The sequence below is a fragment of the Thalassophryne amazonica genome, chromosome 15 (genome assembly GCF_902500255.1).
Source record: "Thalassophryne amazonica chromosome 15, fThaAma1.1, whole genome shotgun sequence".
Classification (NCBI taxonomy): Eukaryota; Metazoa; Chordata; class Actinopteri; order Batrachoidiformes; family Batrachoididae; genus Thalassophryne; species Thalassophryne amazonica.
Genome location: NC_047117.1, coordinates 6687414 through 6701731, shown reverse-complemented (window position 1 = coordinate 6701731; position 14318 = coordinate 6687414). Strand labels below are relative to the sequence as shown.

Here is a 14318-nt window from a genome sequence, read left to right as displayed (position 1 = left end):
CCCACTATTTGTCAAATGCACCACCTCAACACAATAGATCCTGGAATAAACAGCACTATGCTGCAAATCCGTGAATCCAGTAATTGTGGTATATGCCAGATGTTGATGTAAGTGTAAGATAAATATAAACATAATTGCAGCTTCTGTTGCAAACAGCCATGGAGGCGTCTTCAGCAACGCTTCAGCAAAGGATCTTCAGGCTTTATCAAATCAAAGAAAAAATATTCAGGATATCTTAACTGTAGCCAGATCTGTACTGAATGACTATACACACGCACACATGCGCACACACACACACACACACACCTATATATATATATATATATATATATATATATATATATATTTATTTTTTTTATTTTTTTTTTTTTCACTCAAAAATTGTTAGAAGTGACATAGACTCACCCGGTGAGCACAACCACAAAGTCCATGACATTCCAGCCGTTCCTCAGGTAGGAGCCCTTATGTAAGGCGAAACCCAGAGCCAGGATCTTTATCCCCGACTCAAAGCAGAAAATGGCTATGAAGTATGGCTCTGTCTCCTCCTGTGGGGTTAGAGGAGCAGAAGAAGAGGAGAAGAAGAAAGTGCTGGGGGGGGGGGGGGGGCACATTCTGAGTTTGGGCATTTCTGAAATGTATATTTTACTGTAGCAAAGGCTTTTTCATTTATTTATACAGGAACAACAAAATGTCAGGTGACATTGTCGAAAACTACTTTAACCATATTCACAATGCTTTGCCATTTATCCATTAAATTGCTGACTGCGTCAATTAATTCATAAAATAAAATATTCCTTACAAATAGTAGAACAAGCACAGGATTCATGGAGTTCAGTGAGTGGGTCCACAAAATTCCATAAGCAAATCCATAAAAAATGACTACTTGTTCAACTCTGAAATTCTGGGGTTCTGGTGGATGCAGGTGATGACCAGTGAACCTCATATTTTGGCCATGTTGGCACAATTACCCTCAAAAAAAAAAAAAATAAAAAAATAAAATAAAATAAATACAGGGAGGTGCATCAAGTAGCTTATGGAGGTTGGTGCTACTGTTTCTTTTTATTAATGAATATTCTTCTGTGCATTAAAAGCATACATTTGACTCATGTTGTGGACAGTTTCATCTACATTTTACCTTTAAACATGATCATATTTTACATTTAACATAATTTTTAAAAAATCTCACAATTCATCTTCCTTCCTTAAAGGACACGTCTCACATTTTTTAACGTCCCAGTTAGTAAGACAACATAAAAGTACTCATGGTTGTAAGTGTCTCTGCATACACGTGCTAATAAATAGTGATCTCTGATGTATTTTATTTCTCTCACTCTGAACGTTAGCAGGTGCATTTCTGGAAAATGTTTCAGTCGGTGATTTTTGGCATTTTTCAGTGTGTGACACACTTACAGTATAAGCAAAACAGAAAAATCCCAGTGACTGACACACAGAGGGAAAAGAACCTGCTCCGTCCAAAAACGAAGTTTTTGAGCTGCTGTTGGAACGTGATGGCTCGGATTTACAGAGAGCAGACGACACGCTTCACCCCGAAACTCTTAACTTTTTCAGTGTTGGATTCTGGGGCCTAAAATGATGCTCTGTTTGTGTGGATGCTGGTTTACTGAAGCTGTGGACATGGACGCGGGACATCTGACTCTGTTTTTAACAGGCTGCCTGGACACAGACATGGATTTGTTACATTTGGAAAAAGTCAGAATACATTATTTCCAGGAGTTCATGGATGTTATTTTACGTGCCACGATAGAGAGAGAGGCAGCTGCAGCCGGCGATTTCACACGTGCATTTCTTTGATCGCGTGAAGTTTACATTTGGAAATTAATCCACAATTAATCCCCTTTTGTGTTTTGTGGCTAGATTTCTTTCTTTTTTTTTTTTTCTTTTTTTTTGTTGTTGTTTTGTTTTACTGCGAGAGAGTGTAAATTTGGAGCTGTGTATGTGTTCTGCGAATCTCACTGTGTGTGTCTGTGTGTGTTTCCCCCCGGCAGCAGATGTATTTTTTTTTTTTTTTAGATTTTATTGATAACAACACTCATAATTAATTGTGCACAAAGCTGATCCTGGAGCAGAGATTGTTACTGACAGGCTGTGTTTATGACTCATGGCCCTGCAGGTGCACCGAAACCTTCTTGGGGCCGCAGATTTTACCGTGACTCCATCAAAATGAACAGTTACTATCACTTAAAAATGAGTCAGCATAACACGACATCACACTTATATCAACTCTGGAATTAATCTGAGCCTCTGTTCTTTCGTTATCAGCTACATTCCACTGAAGCACACGCTGGGACACTTCTAGTTGCAACGTCACTTGTCAGAAAAACACCTAAGTACTCACGAGTACTTTGTTTTCGGACGTCTCCGTAGCATTCGCAGTTTGCTGCGAATGCCGTATACTTTGAAACTGGTTACGGAAGTGCACAAAGTAATCCCAGTGGATCATTGGATAGTCACTAACAGCCTAAATCTAAATTATCATTTTGGTGCAACATGTCCTTTAATGTTAAGCTAATGTGTTAGTCTTTATGTTAGCCATGTCGGCTAACGTAATACAACCATAGCTTGTAGTAACATTCAGACTGTTCTGTGTACTGTAATCAAACTATAACTTTAAATAAATATATCCAATCTGCAGCTGAATTTCGAACTAGAACAAATCTGGCAGCCTGGCATCTGTACAATATTTGAGAGTGTACATTTGTGGAGTCAAACTGCTTTGTAGTTCTTCGCTTGCACATACAGTGAAGTTGGGGACAGCTAGCCGTGACATGAAGTCATTGCTAGTAATAACAATGAAAGATGGCCAAAGAAAAAAGTCAAAGTTGTGTTAGATATGACAAAATTAAACCGTGTCTCTCTCAGTTAGTAAGTGAGGTTTGGTGTCAAGACTCCCCGGCTTCCATAAAAGTTTTATTACTTTAACAGTCACACTAACAACTTCTTCTCACTACTACCATTCGGTGATGCCACAGCAGCTCACTGTCACACTGACACCTACTGGTCAAACCTGTACAACACTGTAATATTAAACCTCATGTGTTTTGGTTTTTCCAGGAAGTAATATGATAGTCATTGTTGACTAGATATACACAACAAATCAACTAGCACTTACTTTCATTAACTGCTGCAGATTTTCATTTAATTATTGTGCCTGGACCATACAATTTTACTGCAAGTATATCATATACTACTGTATTTGCCTCTATTTGACCTCCTATTATTATTATTATCATTATTATTTTGACTTTGGTGTTGAGAATCACGTAATTTCATTGGTATTAGCATTAAACACTAATTTTTGAGTATTGTGACCACCCTGTCAGAGACTGTGGTGTATTTCTGACTACAAACTTAAATGTCTGTCTTTCAGATGTCTGATGATGTGCTGAATGTTAACCGGCTGGAACAGTGAGTAATATCACCTCGTTACGTCACTACTGTCGGTGGTGCACCAGTGTTTACAGATATTTGAATATACATTCACATGGATTTTTCTATTTTAAAAATATATAACGTGTTTTATATTTTGACTTTTGTACAGTGAGTCATTTTTAAAGCTATTTGTCTTGATTTCTGATTTCTTTGCATGCTGTGTGTGTGTGTGTGTGTGTGTGTGTGTGTGTGTGTGTGTGTGTGTGTGTGTGTGTGTGTGTGTGTGTGTGTGTGTGTGTGTGTGTGTGTGTGTGTGTGTGTGTTACCAGTCGTTCAGACAGAGGCGTCTTGTCTCCACCAGGAAGGTGCTGTTCCAGAGCCAGAACGATGCAGTTTGCAATAATGGTGGTGAGGATCATCCACTCAAACGGAGTGCAGCTGGAGTTAAGGTCAATGTCACCATACAGCAGCAAACACACAAAGACACACACACACACACACACACACACACACACACACACACACACACATACACACACTGGCCGTAATGTGTTTAAGTCCACTTTACTTTGTTTGAACTTTGTCTGGATGTGATTTTACTTTGCATTCAGCATTTTCTTGTTTCTTTGTGTCTTAATTCAGTGGAAATATTTATTTATTCTTCTGGTGCTGAGATGTTCACTGATAATCAAACAAATCTGCTTTATTTCTGTAACTAGAAACAGAAGCAAACTGAAGAAGCAAGGTGATCTGGAGACACAGACACACACACACACACACACACACACAAAAAAAAAAAAAACAGGAAGATGCTCACCCTCCACAAAGTCACATACAGAAATCAGTGCATGGATAGAATATATTTCCCTCACAGAGAAGGCGGTCTGGGTCTCACTGAAATCAACCAGCTTACAGAGCATCGATAATAGGTATTGGACAGTACTTAAAGAGCTCTGAAGAAGAAATTGTAAAAAAGGTTGCACAACACCACGAGAAGACCTTATCCGAACAGACCTCAATCACTAAACTGGAGAACCTATACAAGAGAGAGAAAGCAACAGTCTCATGCCTGCAACAAAACTTGCAAGACAGACCAGAGAACAATACAGCAAAAGAGAAGGAAAACATCGAGTGGAAAGATGGAAACAGCACAAAAGAGCCGGACGATTCCAAGAACTCGAAAAGGAATACATCGACAAAGTTGGATCAATGCAGTGGCTAAAAAATGGAGAACTTGGTTTTGATGGAGAAAGAATTCTGATTGGAGCACAAGATCAGGGACTTCTAACAATGGCTTCAAAAAATGGCAGGGATCTCACAAAATGATAAATGCCGATTCTGTCATATATCTGTTGAGAGTTTAAACCATCTAACTTCAGCATGCCAGATCCTCATGGGAGACAGACATTATACATCCAGACACAACAAGATCTGTCAATATCTCCACTGGAAGGTATGCAAGGAACTGGAGATGGAAGTTAAAGAACACGTCTGGGAGCACGAGCCAGCACCAGTCTCATCCAATGGAAAAGTAACTGTCTTCTACGACAAAGAGATCCCAGCAGGAAGACATATCGAAGGAGGTGCAATCAAACCTGATATTGTCATCTGGAACAAGCAAGAGAAAACAGCCAAAATCATCGATGTGACAGTCCCCAATGAATACGGCCTGAATGGAGCAGAAAGGGGAAAGATCTCGAAATACCAAGACCTGAAAAATGACCTACAAACAACATGGTCATTGAAAGACATCGATATCATCCCAGTTGTGGTGGGGGCAACAGGCCTGGTGAAGAAGAACCTGAAGAAATACCTTGAGGCAATCCCCGGTCACCCAGGTGCAGTTGTATGCAATTAAGGGAACGATCACCATCTTGAAGAGAGCCCTCGGATACAATGCCAGCTCTGGTTAGGATAACTATAGAGCCTAGGGTGCAACTTTAGACCCCAGGTTTGGGGCCCATTGCATTCTATTAAAAAGACATCAAAGATAAATGAAAAAACAAAAGACACACACACACACACAGAGAGAGAGATGTTTATTTTAAAATATAGAAATAAATAAAATGAGCTGAATTCGAGACAACATGTGTGGATGATGAGACAGGCAGTCGCTGCTCACTGGCTGATACCCAAAATGCTTTGAACTGAAACTGGTCCAGATTTTGCTTTTCTCCAGTTTATTTCTGCAGATTAAGGAATGTGAAGCAGTAAATGAATTTTTAAATGTATGTGTGTGTGTGTGTGTGTGGGGGGGGGGGGGGGGGGGGTTGTTTGTTTGTTTATTTCATTTGCAAAAATGAATATTAAATTATGCATATAATTTTAACAAGCACATAAACCCGCGCGACTGGAAACAAAATGTGCAAGACAGAAGGAAATGAAAGCTGACCTCGTTGCAGACAGCTGGGAATATTTACTCTGTGATATCTAAAATATCATCCGTCTGCCTGACTTTTTGCTTATTATTATTAATCCCTTACAACACATCTGACCCTGCTGAGCACTTTACTAATAAACACTGCACCAGCAACGGGACACATAACTAAAGAAAAGAAAAAGAAAAAACCTCTCTTTCTCTCTCATAGCATCCGATGATGGCACAAATATTACTTTTCTGTGTTAATTTTTGAATTAATTTCTCTTTTATTTAAAAAAACGAAAAGCATCTGAAGGACAAATGCACACTATAAAAGACTGTTTTAATTAAAAAAAATCTGCTGAAGTGAAGTACAACTAACTGTACACTGGAAAACTTAAAAATGTAAGTATATTTTGTTTTACATTAATCTTTTTTGTGTTGTGTTTAAAAGTCTGACCAGGAACAAAGAATACAAATGAGCTTAAAGCTTGAGGATTTATCTTCACTGGATCTGCTGAATTTCAAAACGCTAATGCCAATGCTAGCAGCATCTGTCTCTGTTAAATAAACACTAAATAATTAAATTACATATTGTTTTAATCCCTCCCTCATAGTTCCATATATATATGTATATATATATATATATATATATATATATATATATACGAGGGCTGTCAATAAAGTATAGGTCCTTTTTTTTTTCAAAAACTATATGGATTTCATTCATATGTTTTTTCGTCAGACATGCTTGAACCCTCGTGCGCATGCGTGAGTTTTTCCACGCCTGTCGGTGACGTCATTCGCCTGTGAGCACTCCTTGTGGGAGGAGTCGTCCAGCCCCTCGTCGGAATTCCTTTGTCTGAAAAGTTGCTGAGAGACTGGCGCTTTGTTTGATCAAAATTTTTTCTAAACCTGTGAGACACATCGAAGTGGACATGGTTCGAAAAATTAAGCTGGTTTTCAGTGAAAATTTTAACGGCTGATGAGAGATTTTGAGGTGACACTGTCGCTTTAAGGACTTCCCACGGTGCGAGACATCACGCAGCGCTCTCAGGCGCCGTCGTCAGCCTGTTTCAAGCTGAAAACCTCCACATTTCAGGCTCTATTGATCCAGGACGTCGTGAGAGAACAGAGAAGTTTCAGAAGAAGTCGGTTTCAGCATTTTATCCGGATATTCCACTGTTAAAGGAGATTTTTTTAATGAAAGACGTGCAGAAGGGTCCGCGCGTCGGGACGCAGCCAGCGCGGTGTGGCGGCACAGGAAAAACACCTCTGTGTTGATAACCATTTGTAAAATCCAGGCGGCTTTTGATGGCTTTCAGTGGAGTGAGTATATGAGAAATTGTTTAACAGCTGGACATGTTCCAACTTGTCCTTAAGGCTTCCAACGGAGGTGTTTTTCCTGTGGCGGAGTGTCGCGGCGGCTGCGAGCCGACGCTGCAATCCGCCCGCACGTCTTTCATTAAAAAAATCTCCTTTAACAGTGGAATATCCGGATAAAATGCTGAAACCGACTTCTTCTGAAACTTCTCTGTTCTCTCACGACGTCCTGGATCAATAGAGCCTGAAATGTGGAGGTTTTCAGCTTGAAACAGGCTGACGACGCCGCCTGAGAGTGCTGCGCGACGTCTCGCACCGTGGGAAGTCCTTAAAGCGACAGTATCACCTCAAAATCTCTCATCAGCCGTTAAAATTTTCACTGAAAACCAGCTTAATTTTTCGAACCGTGTCCACTTCGATGTGTCTCACAGGTTTAGAAAAAATTTGGATCAAACAAAGCGCCAGTCTCTCAGCAACTTCTCAGACAAAGGAATTCCGACGAGGGGCTGGATGACTCCTGCCACAAGGAGTGCTCACAGGCGAATGACGTCACCGACAGGCGTGGAAAAACTCACGCATGCGCACGAGGGTTCAAGCATGTCTGACGTAAAAACATATGAATGAAATCCATATAGTTTTTGAAAAAATAAAAAGGACCTATACTTTATTGACAGACCTCGTATATATATATAGTATTTTAAGTTCACTGAATGGAGTGTTTTTATATCAATTTATTTATTTATTTATTTATTTTTTGGTCAAATCCACTGAATTTGGGTGCAAATCCAAATAAAGCAATCAGGATCAAAGTTCATCATGAAAGATTAGGAAGCACTTTCGGCTTCTCCCTCTGGGTCGTCACAGCAGATTCCACATGGATCTGACTGTTGATTTGACAAAGGATGTCCTTCTTGACACAACTCCACAGTACAAGGTGAATGGAAATGGGTGTTCTTGAACCTGGAGCCTTGTAAAGTAAGTGGCCTACTCACTTGGCCACCACACTGCATTTCAGAGGTTAGACATCAGGATCAAAATTCAGCAATCAGGTTGATCAGGATCAAAGGTCAGGAACATGAAGTACAATGAGTGATCATGATCAAACCTCTGTGATTAGGATCAAAGATTAGCAACTAAAATCAAAGATTGGTGTTCAAGTTCAAGGAGCAAGGGACAAGGTCAAAATTCAGGAATCAGCATTGATCCTAGGTGATGAGGATCATAGGTCAGGAACTTGATCAACAATGGGTGTTGGTGGTTAGTGAACAAGATCAAAGTACAGCCAAAAGAAAAGATCAAAGATAAGTGTCAGAGGTCAGTAAATGGTCAAAATTCAGGAATCAGCTTTGTGCCAAGGCTGTTGCTGACCTTTGGATGAGGAACATGAATAACAGTGGGTGTTTCTGATCAAACCTCAGTGATTACGGTCAAACGTGAGCATCTGAGATCAAAGATCAGTGTCCAGGTTCAAAGAGCAATGAATAGGGTAAAAATTCAGGAATCAGCATTGATCCTAGGTGATCAGGATCATAGGTCAGGAACATGATCAACAATGACTGAACAGGATCAAAGAAGGGTGGTCAGGAATAAATATTATGATCACTATCACAAGTACGTAATCAGACACAAAGATAAGTGAATAGGAGCAAGGCCATGATTAGGATCAAATGTGAGTATTTAGGATCCCATGATTGCCCAGCAATAGGTGTTCTTTGATCCAGAGTCACTTTGTGATCTAGGTTTGTTACACAAAAGTGTATTTTTCCAACAAGGTTTTCAGGCAAGAGAGGAGCAGGGAGTGGAATGTGGTTCAGGGTTTAATTGAAATAGTTATGACTTTGGTCACGTGGGGTTTGATAGTGATCTCAGGGGTACTTAACCACCACAAACCTGGTTGTCCAACTATAAACAAAACCATGAGTTGACTGACTCACAGACGTTGCAGCCAGTTTTTCATCATGCTGTGCTCAGACAGATGTGTGTGTGTGTGTGTGTGTGTGTGTGTCCATCCCTGAGTAATGACTGCTGGAGGCGTTCAGATGACTGGATGTATCCAGACACTTCAAGCCTGTGCCTAATTGGCCAGTCAGTTTTTTTTCTGTTAGCGTAAAAGTGTGGTAATTGCAGGGGGGCGAGGGTGATACGTGTCTCTTGTCATGTTACCAGATGTGACACTGACACCGTGGCCCGAGGACAGTCTCTCTGTGTGTGTGTGTGTGTGTGTGTGTGTGTGTGTGTGTGTGTGTGTGTGTGTGTGTGTGTGTGTGTGTGTGTGTGTGTGTGTGTGTGTGTGTGATGTGAGCGGATCAGACAGGTTGGACTGAACAATAAACTCCAACGAGACAAAGCTGAACTCCACGCCAGCTGACAGATGGATTCAAACCCTTACTGAGTGCATACGAATGCCCACCATCAAAGGCTGTGAGGGGCCAAACCTTAAAAAAGTTTATTCTAAGAATACCTGTGCTCTACTGAATTTTGTCCACATTCTTAATATTTTTGGTTTGGATTCTGTAAACTAGGAATTACAATGTAAAAAAAAAAACAAAACAAAAAAAAAAACAACCCTTGTGTCCAGATTTTGAGAAGCTTACAGTAGTGTTCAGAATAATAGTAGTGCTATGTGACTAAAAATATTAATCCAGGTTTTGAGTATTTCTTATTGTTACATGGGAAACAAGGTACCAGTAGATTCAGTAGATTCTCACAAATCCAACAAGACCATGTAACAATAAGAAATATACTCAAAACCTGGATTAATCTTTTTAGTCACATAGCAGTACTATTATTCTGAACACTACTGTATGTTGGTTTGTTACACAGCTTAGTTACTAATCTTTTGCTAATCAAAGTGTTAAAATTGTGCTCAACCAGCTCCGTAATATATTAGGGATAGTGCAATACCACTTCTTCATGTTCAATACCAATACTGATACTGATCTGTCAAAGCCAATAGCAAGCTGATACCTTTTATCCTGTTAATCAAACCATTGAACAAAATATGAACTCAAACTGTGAAACCAATTTTCTACTCCCCCAAACGGATGATTCTGATCAGATTTAATATTTTGTATTGGATGTAGTCATTTTACTGATACTGATGCAAAATATCAGATCAGTGCACCCCCCAGAAAACACCTTGTAAACGGGTCCTATTATACACTTTTTCATCTAGACATGTGGACATTTCAAGATGTTTAACACAACAGCCCAACAATAGGTGAATAAATGGAAGATTTCACACAAAGTGAGATTAAAAAATGGAAAAGAGCATATTCACATATTTTGAAGGGTCGATAAAGTAGAAATGTGTCATGATGCACCTTGATAAGAGAAAATGGACAAAAACAGATTTTACTCATTCTTGCAGATGGATGGAAACCTGAAATCACCCAGCATGCACTGCAGCCAGCCACTGCTTGTACAGTTCCATCTAGAGTTGCTAGCTTACTAGTGACTGGCTAATCTGGAGAAGCCCAAGTAGCTAGTTGAAACAGTTTTATTGATGAGTATATGAGTATTTGATTTACCTACAGGCAATGGTGGGCACAGCTAACCGAAAAGTTAGGTTTGATAACCACTAAACCGCAATTGAAAAGTTAACTTTTATGACGCTAAACCGCTAAAACATTTAGCAGAAGTTACAGCTAACACCTAACCGTTAACTTTTAGAATTGACTCAGTACACTGTCGGTTACTGATAAGCCAGTTTCTAGTTTACACACCGCAGGGGCTGCTGGGTAATTTCAAAGGCGATCACAAACCCAAAACAAAAACATGAAAAAATAAAAAAATAAACCCAAACACTGTCATCTTTATCTCTATTTTATATATTGTGGCTAGCTACATGGAAGAACAAGCCAGAGCTTTTGTCTTTGCACCCTGCCAGCTGCTGCAAAGAAATGTCATTTACTTTTCACACTCAACAACACAGACGGTGGCAGAAGAGATCAAACGCAAGGCACTTTTCACTCATGGTGACAACATAACTCTTCACTAAACGGACTACACTACTTGAACTAGAAAAACACAACAAACCTATAACACTAACAACACTGCTAAACCAACATGAACCTCAATAACAATAATCAAAAACTGGATGTTGGTAGTTACTGGTCACACTGGACAGTGGCTGTGATTGGTCCCACTGGACAGTAGCTGTGATTGGTCAAACGGGATAGTCTCTGTGATTGGTCACAATGAATGTCAGCAGTTATTGGTCACACTGGGCAGTGGCTGTTATTGGTCCCACTGGATGTCGGTAGTTATTGGTCACACTGGACAGTGGCTGTGACTGGTCCCACTGGACGGTAGCTGTGATTGGTCAAACGGGATAGTCTCTGTGATTGGTCACACTGGACAGCGGCGGTGATTGGTCACAATGAATGTCAGTAGTTATTGGTCACACTGGGCAGTGGCTGTTATTGGTCACACTGGATGTCGGTAGTTATTGGTCACACTGGATGTTGGCTGTGATTGGTCACACTGGAAAGTGGCTGTGATTGGTCACACTGGATGTTGGTAATTATTGGTCACACTGGATGTCGGTAGTGATTGGTCACACTGGATGTCGGTAGTTATTGGTCACACTGGATGTCGGTAATTATTGGTCACACTGGATGTTGGTAATTATTGGTCACACTGGATGTCGGTAGTTATTGGTCACACTGGATGTTAGCTGTGATTGGTCACACTGGACTGTAGTTGTCATTTTTCACACTGGACAGTGGCTGTGATTGGTCACACTGGATGTTGGTAATTATTGGTCACACTGGATGTCGGTAATTATTGGTCACACTGGATGTCGGTAGTTATTGGTCACACTGGATGTTGGCTGTGATTGGTTACACTGGATGTCAGTAATTATTGGTCACACTGGATGTTGGCTGTGATTGGTCACACTGGACTGTAGTTGACATTTTTCACACTGGACAGTGGCTGTAATTGGTCACACTGGATGTTGGTAATTATTGGTCACACTGGATATTGGTAATTATTGGTCACACTGGATGTTGGTAATTACTGGTCACACTGGATGTTGGTAGTTATTGGTCACACTGGATGTTGGCTGTGATTAGTCACACTGGATGTTGGTAGTTATTGGTCACACTGGATGTCGGTAATTATTGGTCACCCTGGATGTTTGTAATTATTGGTCACACTGGATGTTGGTAGTGATTGGTCACACTGGATGTCGGTAGTTATTGGTCACACTGGATGTTGGCTGTGACTGGTCACACTGGACAGTAGTTGTAATTTTTCACACTGGACAGTGGCTGTAATTGGTCACACTGGATGTTGGTAATTATTGGTCACACTGGATGTCGGTAATTATTGGTCACACTGGATGTTGGTAATTATTGGTCACACTGGATGTCGGTAATTATTGGTCACACTGGATGTTGGTAGTTATTGGTCACACTGGATGTTGGTAATTATTGGTCACACTGGATGTTGGTAATTATTGGTCACACTGGATGTTGGTAGTGATTGGTCACACTGGATATCGGTAGTTATTGGTCACACTGGATGTTGGCTGTGATTGGTCACACTGGACTGTATTTGTCATTTTTCACACTGGACTGTGGTTGTAATTGGTCACACTGGATGTTGGTAATTATTGGTCACACTGGATGTTGGTAGTGATTGGTCACACTGGATGTCGGTAGTTATTGGTCACACTGGATGTTGGCTGTGATTGGTCACAGTGGACTGTAGTTGTCATTTTTCACACTGGACAGTGGCTGTGATTGGTCACACTGGATGTTGGTAATTATTGGTCACACTGGATGTTGGTAGTGATTGGTCACAATGAATGTCAGCAGTTATTGGTCACACTGGGCAGTGGCTGTTATTGGTCCCACTGGATGTCGGTAGTTATTGGTCACACTGGACAGTGGCTGTGACTGGTCCCACTGGACGGTAGCTGTGATTGGTCAAACGGGATAGTCTCTGTGATTGGTCACACTGGACAGCGGCTGTGATTGGTCACAATGAATGTCAGTAGTTATTGGTCACACTGGGCAGTGGCTGTTATTGGTCACACTGGATGTCGGTAGTTATTGGTCACACTGGATGTTGGCTGTGATTGGTCACACTGGAAAGTGGCTGTGATTGGTCACACTGGATGTTGGTAATTATTGGTCACACTGGATGTCGGTAGTGATTGGTCACACTGGATGTCGGTAGTTATTGGTCACACTGGATGTCGGTAATTATTGGTCACACTGGATGTTGGTAATTATTGGTCACACTGGATGTCGGTAGTTATTGGTCACACTGGATGTTAGCTGTGATTGGTCACACTGGACAGTAGTTGTAATTTTTCACACTGGACAGTGGCTGTAATTGGTCACACTGGATGTTGGTAATTATTGGTCACACTGGATGTCGGTAATTATTGGTCACACTGGATGTTGGTAATTATTGGTCACACTGGATGTCGGTAATTATTGGTCACACTGGATGTTGGTAGTTATTGGTCACACTGGATGTTGGTAATTATTGGTCACACTGGATGTTGGTAATTATTGGTCACACTGGATGTTGGTAGTGATTGGTCACACTGGATATCGGTAGTTATTGGTCACACTGGATGTTGGCTGTGATTGGTCACACTGGACTGTATTTGTCATTTTTCACACTGGACTGTGGTTGTAATTGGTCACACTGGATGTTGGTAATTATTGGTCACACTGGATGTTGGTAGTGATTGGTCACACTGGATGTCGGTAGTTATTGGTCACACTGGATGTTGGCTGTGATTGGTCACAGTGGACTGTAGTTGTCATTTTTCACACTGGACAGTGGCTGTGATTGGTCACACTGGATGTTGGTAATTATTGGTCACACTGGATGTTGGTAGTGATTGGTCACAATGAATGTCAGCAGTTATTGGTCACACTGGGCAGTGGCTGTTATTGGTCCCACTGGATGTCGGTAGTTATTGGTCACACTGGACAGTGGCTGTGACTGGTCCCACTGGACGGTAGCTGTGATTGGTCAAACGGGATAGTCTCTGTGATTGGTCACACTGGACAGCGGCTGTGATTGGTCACAATGAATGTCAGTAGTTATTGGTCACACTGGGCAGTGGCTGTTATTGGTCACACTGGATGTCGGTAGTTATTGGTCACACTGGATGTTGGCTGTGATTGGTCACACTGGAAAGTGGCTGTGATTGGTCACACTGGATGTTGGTAATTATTGGTCACACTGGATGTTGGCTGTGATTGGTCACACTGGA

General features: G+C 40.9%; 1 protein-coding gene across 1 annotated transcript in view; it reads right to left on the bottom strand.

The window, feature by feature from the left end:
- The window catches only part of cacna1ab (calcium channel, voltage-dependent, P/Q type, alpha 1A subunit, b), a 225545-nt gene that overhangs the window by 166769 nt on the left and 44458 nt on the right, over positions 1-14318 (bottom strand). The window contains 2 exon segments of the mRNA XM_034187775.1: positions 406-545; positions 3717-3822. Coding sequence (XP_034043666.1) covers positions 406-545; positions 3717-3822 — 246 coding nt within the window.